Below are 8997 nucleotides of genomic sequence, written 5' to 3'. Positions count from 1 at the left end.
TTGTTTTCTAGATTTGCCCTTATTAAATACTAAGTAACCGAATCTCAATACATATTTAATTAAGGATAGTTTAGTCAAAATACCTATTTTTCTCTAGGAGTAGTATTTTGTTAAGGGGTGTGCTAAATGCTAAGTGGACACTTATTTTGAACCGGAGGGAGTACTATCTATAGTGGTCATTAACTAATTACAAAATTACCAAAATGGCCCTTGAATAGATTGCAAAATCTAGCCTGAACGCTAGTTTTCGCGTTCACAGTTATGCTTTAGCGTGATTCTTCTTTGTTTATGGTGTTACTTGTGTGGCTTTCACGGGAAGTTTGAGCTGCCTTTTCTTCACTTGACTCTTAGTTTTCATGCTCTCTTGAAGCACTCTAAGTTATTGATATCAAGTTGGAATTCTCCAATATACTATGACTGTCTTCCATGCTTACATCAATTGTTATCTATGGTATCAGAATAACTCCGCATGTAATCTTAGGTGGTGGTGTGGCAAACCTCAGCATTCAATTAAGTTTTAGCAAATCTGACATCTTTGAGATGATGGTGGAATAAATCTCATTGAGGACGCTGAATCCTTAAATGGGATGTACTGTATTAGTAAAACAGAAGAAAGAAAGGTAAACAATATCACTGATGACTTGGGCAGTTACATTATCTCACCAGTGAAATGCTATTGCTCAGTTGTTAAGTATAGACTAAAGTTTTGTACATAAATATTGTCAATTGTCAACCACTTAATATTCAGAAATCTCTCCTTTCTACTCTGACTATATATCTTCTACTCAGATACTCCGGATTCTCACCGCAAAAAGAAAAGCATGTCATAAGGTCCCCCCACCAGGTTGAAATCAAACCTAATTCCCATTCCCTACTTCCTTTTCCTCACTATAAAAATATGCACTATAAATAACCAGTAATCTGAACATTATGCCCAAACAAAACATAATCTGAACATTATGCCCAAACGAAACATTCATTCATTTGTCTAAAGCATATCACATTGGCCTCTTTGCAGAATTGAGGATAACAACTGCTTAGAAAAAAGTATTTTTGTTCTTCTATCTGTGTACGTCTTTCCTGCTCTTTAAATAGAGTGCTGTTTAATTTATGATAAAGTGCATGCAATATTTAGCCTCTCTTTCCTCTCAGTTTTTGTAGCATTAGCAGTGCATATTACATGACTAATCTTTGTCTTTCAATTTTTTTTTTTTTTTTGACCCGCAACCACAACAACTACAACACACCCGGTGTAAGATTGCACTGTAATCCCACAAGTGGGGTTTGGAAGGGTAGGATGTACGCTAACGTTACCCCTATCTTTGTGGAGTAGAGAGGTTGTTTTCGATCGGCTAAACCAAAATTTCTCGATCTTGTTCTCTAGCTAGTTTCCCATACATTTTGCTCAGCAACTAATTCTTATCTATCTTAAATTGCAGTTAAACTTCTATGTTGCCATTTCAAATTATCCTACATGGATTTCTTCTCTGGGCTTCCATGGGTTTCTTGATGCCTATAGGGATTCTTGTAATAAGAATGTCAAATAGAGAGGAATGTGAAAGAAGGCTAAAGATTATTCTCTATGTTCATGCTACTTTACAGGTAAACTTTTGTGGTCATAACCTTTGTCAGTCAATGAATAAGTTATTGGCATGACAAATAGTATCTCAACAGGTACTAAAGTCATTGCTCAATCTGTTCCATTTTTCATGGCACTGTCTTACTAGTTCGTTTCAATTCTTATAGCCAGAAAATATTTAACTGAAAACTTTTTAATTACCCTTAACGACACATATTTTATAGCTACAGAAACATCATGATATATTTAAAATCACAAATTTCAACCGTCTTTTTCCATCTTTTAAACGCTACATAGTCAGTTTACCCAACATAAATTAAAACAGAGGTAGTAATATTACAGCTAGCTCTCTTAGTTTAATTTAGAAAAACTGTCATTTAACCCTTGAACTTTAAAACTCGGTTTTAGCAAAAACTTAACTTGTATTTATTTACCCCCCTTAACAACTTTCATCCCACGATTATTTACCACGCAAAAAATAATACCTGCTCTCATGATAGGAGGTGCATTACACTCCGCGCGCGTCATTCATCATCATTGCGTCGTTAACGTCGTTGCCATGTCAAAAATGACTAACCCTTCGTTTTTTTTTTTCTTTTATTATTTTTTCTTTCTTCTTCTTTCTCTCCTTCTCTCTTTCTTCTTCTTTCTCCTCAACCGCCCCCCCCGCCCCGCTGCCGCCACACCTCCGCCACCGCTGCCCTGCTGCCGCCGCGCGCAAAGCAAAATAATCAATACTAAAAATTACCAACCCTTCATTTTTTTTTTTTCTTTCCTTCTTCTTTCTCTCATCCTACTATAAACACCCAGAATAACACGCAAATAACAACATACCATCACCCCACCAAATTTCATCCCATTTTTTTTTTTCAAATTCGTCCAAATTGATTATTTTGATTGTTATTGTTGGCTATTATTATTATTATTATTATTATTATTATTATTATTATTATTATTATTATTATCATTTTTTGGTTCTTGATTTTGATTTTTTGTTTTAATTTCTTCCATAATCATTATTAACCACACCATCTTCTTCTTCACAACCCCTCACCCCGCAGCCACAGCCCCGCCCCCACAGCCCCTCCCCCACCATCTTCACAACCCCCCACCCCGCAGCCACAGCCCCGCCCCTCCCCCACCACGCCACAGCCCCTCCCCCCACCCCGCAGCCACAGCCCCGCCCCTTCCCCACCACGCCACAGCCCCTCCCCCACCATTTCGTCATCTTCACAACCCCCACCCCACTCCCACAGCCCCGCCCCCACCACCAATTCCTTCTTTCTCTCTATATTCTCATCATTCTTTTCTTACCATTTTTTGGTTTCTTGATTTTGATTTTGTTTTCTTTAAAAAATAAAATTATGAAATAATACTTATGGATGATTTTGAGAAGGAATGGGATGAAATTTGGTGGGGTGATGGTGGTGGTGGTGGGTGTGAGTGTGGGTTAAAGATGTGGGTGTTGTTGTTATGGGTGGTTATGGTAGGATGAGGAGAAAAGAAGAAGAAAGAGAAAAATAAAAAAGGAAGGGTGAAGAAGATGGTGGTGGGGGCGGGGTTGTGGGGTGAAGAAGAGGGGGCGGGGCTGTGGGGTGGGGTGGAGAGAAAAAATAATTAATTATTTTTTAATTATATATTATTTTTATTTTATTTTTAATTACATAATAATATATATCTATATATATCGGGCCCACCTTTCCACTCTCTCTCTTAATTTTTTTTTACTTTTTTTTTTTTTTTTTTGCGTCATTCTCGGGGGTGGTAAATAATTGGGATGAAAGTTGTTAAGGGGGTAAATAAATACTGAAGTTAAGTTTAGTTCTTAAGCGAGTTTTAAATCTTAATTGAGAGTTAAATGATGTCTTTTCTCTTTAATTTATCTAGAAATGAGCACCATTCAAGTTAATTATGATGTTAGGTATAACCGTTTTGTTTTATCATGTGATACTTGATAGCTCTAGAAAGTCCATGTACAATTACTATATCATTATGCAGCGCATAAAATTCACTTGGAGAATATTTCATTTTATTTTGGTTATTTTGCAGATACTATCTCTTCTCCTTGTAACAGTAGCAGCAATCATGTCGATAGAAAGCTTCGACAACTCTTTCACAAATAATCACCAAAGGATTGGCTTAGCTTTGTATGGTGCCATATGGCTGCAAGCAGCTACTGGAGTTTATAAGCCTGACAGGTAAAGGATATATACCTTAATGTCTCTATAGAAGTTAATTTCTGTGAGTTTTTTTTTAGAATGGTAACAATATTACAAATGTAGCACAAAGACAATGCTATGTCAACTTTACAGCTTACATAAAAACCCAAAGTCAAATCATTCCCCCAGATCCTACTACAGGGATTTTTTAATGGGGAAAATTACAGCGCAATGCCTTTGGGTGATCTAGTTTACAAAACATGACCAAGTGTATAGGTTTTGTATATTTATTGTATAATATACATACCTATACATATATTATACATAATCAGTGTATAGGTTTTGTATATTTCGACCATATTAGTAAATAAGTTTGGCCTAACTTACATATGGGTAACATTGAGTCAACACCCTGTACAAATCTTCTGCTAATTTCTGTAATTTAGTATTGTATTTTGTTCTTCCTATGCAGGGGAAGCAAAGGAAGGAGTATATGGTTTCCAATTCACTGGCTTCTTGGAGTCACAGTTTCTTTACTGGGAATCAACAACATATATACAGGTTTACAGAACTATCACACAAGAACAATGAGAAGCACAAGTGTTTGGACCTTGGCTTTCACAGTTGAGATTGTTGTTATCCTGTTCATCTATCTACTCCAAGAAAAATGGCAATATATAAAGCAAATCAGGAGTCATTTAGTCAATGAAACAGTAACGACAAACGAATTAAGAAACATCTTCAACAGATGAGAAAAGGAAATGTCATCATCATAGCCATGTTAAGGCTTACAGACAGACAAATTATTTGACTTATATTAACGTTAAATTCTTTCCAACCTAGTTACAATTTCAGAAACAAATATGAGAGTTTGAGTGCTGTCAACGTAGAGCATCATATACAGCAAATAGTATGAAAGACTTTTTGTGTACTATTAATGTAGAGCATCATATACAGCAAATAATATGAGAGATCTTTTGTCCATTTTTCCGCCTTACAATTTTTGTCTAAAATTTGTAACTAGCAAAAAGGATAATCCCTTTGCATTGATGATATATATATATATATATATATATATATATATATATATATATATATATATTCCATACTGCGTAAATAATTTTCTTTATAATTTGATCTATTCCAAGAAATTATCTAATTTTTTTTTGGTTACCAACTGATTCTTCAGTAAACACATAGAACGCAGATGGTTCTGGATATAATTCTGTTAGAGCGCGGATATAATTTAACCTTATTAGATATATTGTGAAAGACCCTTGCGAAATTGATGCCGTTGGAACTGTTTGTGTTTTTTTAATAAAATAAAATTTAAGCATTAGATTTTTAGAATTTATTAGTCGGACTAATTATATTTTGTGACAAATAGGTTTATCAAAAGTAAAAGCGTGCATATAAAAAAGTTACTCCCTCCATTTCAATTTTTTTTTCTGATTTTGATTTGGCATAAAGTTTAAGAAGATAAAGAAGCATTTTGAATCTTAAAATTTTAAATTAAAGATATATAGAAACACCAAATTCCAAAATATTATTTAATTTTGTGATCTTAAACATGTCATATGAAAAGTTAAAATTAAAGAGCTACAAAAAAAAAAAAATTCTAAACTGATTAAAAAGAAAAGTAAGATAACAAATTAAAACAGAGTTGGGACTCACTTCCTCCGTTCCATAATAAGTGGTTTATTAGGCTTTTTAATTTTTTTTAAAAGAAGTGATGCTTAGGATTTTAAGAATAAACTGCTTTTTTTTTTTCTAAACATTAATTATGTAAGCATAATTTAATTAGGGATAAATTAGTAAAAATATTTTTAACTTTTTTAGAAATAATTAATTTTTTAAATGGTGTGCATGAGCTGAGGGAGTATTTATTTTCGGGTTCGAATCCAAAATTTTGATGAAAGTCATAAATTTCAATCATTTCACTGTATAACATCCCGATAAATCAAGCATTGGTTTGAGAGTGCAATTAACAAACGTGGACGTTTATTATTTGTTAGGTAAATACAATCCCTGGCTTACCCTGAATATTCAAGAACAGACACGAACACTCTAGAAATGATGTCTGTTATTTCCAAGTGTAGCAAACTTTCTCCAGAAACTTGTAGACCTTTCATCTAACCGACAACCAAAAAAAGGGTCATCTCCTTCCTATATAAATCCTAATAACTCTATAACCATCACCAACAAACAATTATACGCAAGAAAAGTTCCTCTCAATTACCTTCCAACCCATAAACCAGTGTACTTATAACGAATTGAACATCAAGAATGGTGAAAACAACAGTTAGCTTGATGAGCTTTCTTGTTTTAGCGATGGTTGTAGCCTTTCTTCCAACCCAAAATCATGCACTAATGCCATACACACGTCCCATGTGGGACATAATGTTTCCACCAGATGACCCTTTCAGGATTCTTGAACAAACCCCACTGACAATCCCGAAAGGTGTAGAAACAATCGCCTTAGCTCGTTCAGATTGGAAGGAAACAGCAAAAGAGCATGTAATTACACTTGACATACCAGGGATGAAGAAAGAGGACATCAAGATTGAGGTAGAAGAAAACAGGGTGTTGAGAGTTAGTGGTGAAAGGAAAACTGATGAAGAAATTGAAGGGGACAAGTGGCATAGAGCTGAGAGAACTTCAGGGAAATTTTGGAGACAATTTAGACTTCCCGGAAATGCTGATTTGGAACAAATTAAGGCTCATTTGGAAAATGGTGTATTAAAGATTACTGTGCCAAAGTTGGCTGAAGAGAAGAAGAAACAAACTAAGGTGATTAGTATTGCTGAGGAAAGTAACTCTGCTGGTGGTGAGGATATTAAAGCTACCAAAGCTGAGATGTAACTTAAGAAGTTTGAACTGTGTTAGTCTGATGTTTGGTTTGTTGATGATCGTCTTTTTATGTGTCTGTAATAAAGTTCTTGAATAGTATGTGTTTTGATAGTTGTTCGCTGTCGTATTACCTTGTGTTTATAATATTTGTTTTGATTGTTATTTAAATTTAATTGCATTGTATTGTTAAATTCATCCTTTATGGAGGGATGAAAAGTCTTATTTGTGCGGTCGTGCACGACCTCATTGAGGTTACGATATGATCGTTCCCTGTTTTATGTTTAATACAAATAACCTAAATGTGTTGTGCAAATTGATGGCGAAGAAAAGTGATTGTAATTGTGCTGGTGGAAGTGACCCAGTAAAAGATGGTTGTGCAGTTCGTTAAGTTTATCAATTTTGTGCGTCTTTTCACTAAATGTAGAACCAGATGGATTCTCTTTAGTAACTGATATTTTTTTTTTTTTTTTAATTTTTTTTATTGAATTATTGCGAGCTTTCACTTCAATCTGGCGTAATGGTATCTGCATTTTTTGATATGCACTATTGCGTCATTCTTTTAGTTACATTGCATTGATGATGCATAACTCTTCAATTTTGTTTATACATCCTGTCTTGCTGGGCTAAATCAGGTAGAAGCTGCAGCATAAGTTTAACCTGTCGGGGAATATGTGTTGAGGCACTAAATTGTTTAACAATGTCAGAGATCATTTCCATGAACCTATATCAAAAATTGTAAGGTATAAATGTCCTAACTTAGAATTGATTGCTATCCTCAAATATTTGAAGCCGAGGACATGCTTATGGGAATCTAGTGTGCAAATTATTCTTGTTGAATTAAGCTTTCATCGATTTGAAAATAAACAGAGTGTACCATGAATCTGATAGCTAGACCCTTGTGTAATTGGTATTATAGATATGTGAAACTTTGAAGCGGAACAATCAATTCAAGGTGCGGAGTTGATATCTACAACCCGCACACATGATTATCGGTTAACAACCCATTTGAGAATGATTTTGAATATTGATGTACAGTTTAGTTTCGAACGTATCGATGCAACTATTTCAGTGAGCAGAATCAAACCAAAAAGCTCGAAGGAAAGATAGGGAAAATATCGGACTGTTAAACAAAATTAAGAAGGGACATTTGGCCGCAGAAATGGTATGGAAATAAAATCCACATGGAATTTGTGGAAACCTCCTTTAACTCAAAATCTCTGAGTGGATGCTGACAATGGTAGTGGAGTTTTCTGCTAAGGATTTGCTTCCTCTTTACGTGTTTGAAATTGTAATAATTCCTATTGTTTGAAGACACTGTGAATAATGCCTGACTAAACTTAATTAAGGATGAAGTGGCAACCACATTAAGGATATTTATTTAAAACTCACCGAGTTTATGGAGAGGAACCTAAACTCAAAATCACAGAGCGGATAATGACAATGGGAGTGGAGTGTACTGCTACGGATTTGATTGTTATTTACGCCTTTTGTATATTAAATTCAACTTCTCTCCTTATGGCTGTGTGGCCATCTGGATTTTGTGGAAGAAGCACTTCACTGCTGTTTAATATTGACAGAAGTAAACAAATCAAAACAGTTGTAATTGGAATGGGAGCAATAAAATGGAGAAGGAAGAACAATAAAGAGGGAGGGGAGAGAATGAATGATGCTGAGAGATTTGGTGCAGGAAAAATATTGAGAATGAAGAATTGTGGAGACGAATCATTGTAATGTTTAAGTGGGCTGTAACTGAGAGTTGAAGCAAACAGTAAGAAAATTTAAACAGTTGTGACTTTTGGTTTTTTTTTTTTTGTATGTAAAAAAAAAAAAAATAGTTTTAATTCATTAATTTGGTTGGTCTATTTTCAAGCGGTGTTTGAATGACACCAAAGGGGTGTAGCCGAAAGCAACGTTGTTCAGAAGATTCATGTGGGATTCTTAGATTTTGTTATTGATATTTTATATTTTGATTTCTGATTCCCTTTCCGATTAGCGACAATATTATTATTGGACTAATTTGTAATCACCTGCGTGGAAAAAGCATTCTGTTTTAGATAGTGCTTGATTGTAAGTTTGTTGTGCGAATTGACAACTGCTATTTCATTTGCTAAAGTTCTTCGCCGTCTTTGAACTTATTTGGTTCATTCATGTACCCTCGTCGTGATAAGTCTATATTTTAGAGTTTATTATTAATTTAGATGCGTCATTACTTTCAATGTAAATAATAGGATGCGTTTTATTTGTCTTGAAAATTAATTTGGCAAGATGTAACTGTCAAGTATATAATTGGGGAGAGCCGCCCCTTTATTGTGCCAATGCATATACCGTTTGGGTGTTCCTTAAATTTGATAGAACTGTCAAGATTGTCCAATTACTTACTCCATTAATGTTATATTTGTGTTCCAACAG

At 34.5% G+C, this 8997-nt stretch overlaps 2 protein-coding genes across 2 annotated transcripts; both read left to right on the top strand.

Annotated features, from left to right (window-relative positions):
• The first annotated feature begins 791 nt into the window (after positions 1-791).
• On the top strand, positions 792-4589 carry LOC132036181 (cytochrome b561 domain-containing protein At4g18260-like). Its single transcript, XM_059426446.1, has 4 exons — positions 792-1069; positions 1440-1602; positions 3629-3777; positions 4211-4589. The coding sequence occupies exons 2-4, from the start codon at positions 1450-1452 to the stop codon at positions 4488-4490; spliced, it is 582 nt and encodes a 193-aa protein (XP_059282429.1). The 5' UTR covers positions 792-1069; positions 1440-1449; the 3' UTR covers positions 4491-4589.
• A 1335-nt stretch (positions 4590-5924) lies between these two features.
• On the top strand, positions 5925-6692 carry LOC132037085 (22.0 kDa class IV heat shock protein-like). Its single transcript, XM_059427541.1, has one exon. It carries the CDS (start codon positions 6025-6027, stop codon positions 6598-6600), a length of 576 nt encoding a protein of 191 aa, XP_059283524.1. The 5' UTR covers positions 5925-6024; the 3' UTR covers positions 6601-6692.
• Positions 6693-8997: the final 2305 nt, after the last annotated feature.

The sequence above is a fragment of the Lycium ferocissimum genome, chromosome 11, assembly GCF_029784015.1.
Source record: "Lycium ferocissimum isolate CSIRO_LF1 chromosome 11, AGI_CSIRO_Lferr_CH_V1, whole genome shotgun sequence".
NCBI classification, from domain to species: Eukaryota; Viridiplantae; Streptophyta; class Magnoliopsida; order Solanales; family Solanaceae; genus Lycium; species Lycium ferocissimum.
The sequence above is the reverse complement of the archived record's forward strand: the minus strand, read 5'-3'. Positions and strand labels throughout refer to the sequence as shown.

What these genes read in the sequence shown, in the direction of transcription:
- LOC132037085 (XM_059427541.1), top strand. Translation starts at nt 6,025, where the DNA reads ATGGTGAAAACAACAGTTAGCTTGATGAGCTTTCTTGTTTTAGCGATG.
- LOC132036181 (XM_059426446.1), top strand. Translation starts at nt 1,450, where the DNA reads ATGTTGCCATTTCAAATTATCCTACATGGATTTCTTCTCTGGGCTTCC. An exon ending in ATGTTCATGCTACTTTACAG is followed by an intron (nt 1,603 to 3,628) that starts GTAAACTTTTGT and finishes GTTATTTTGCAG; the next exon opens with ATACTATCTCTTCTCCTTGT. An exon ending in GGAGTTTATAAGCCTGACAG is followed by an intron (nt 3,778 to 4,210) that starts GTAAAGGATATA and finishes CTTCCTATGCAG; the next exon opens with GGGAAGCAAAGGAAGGAGTA.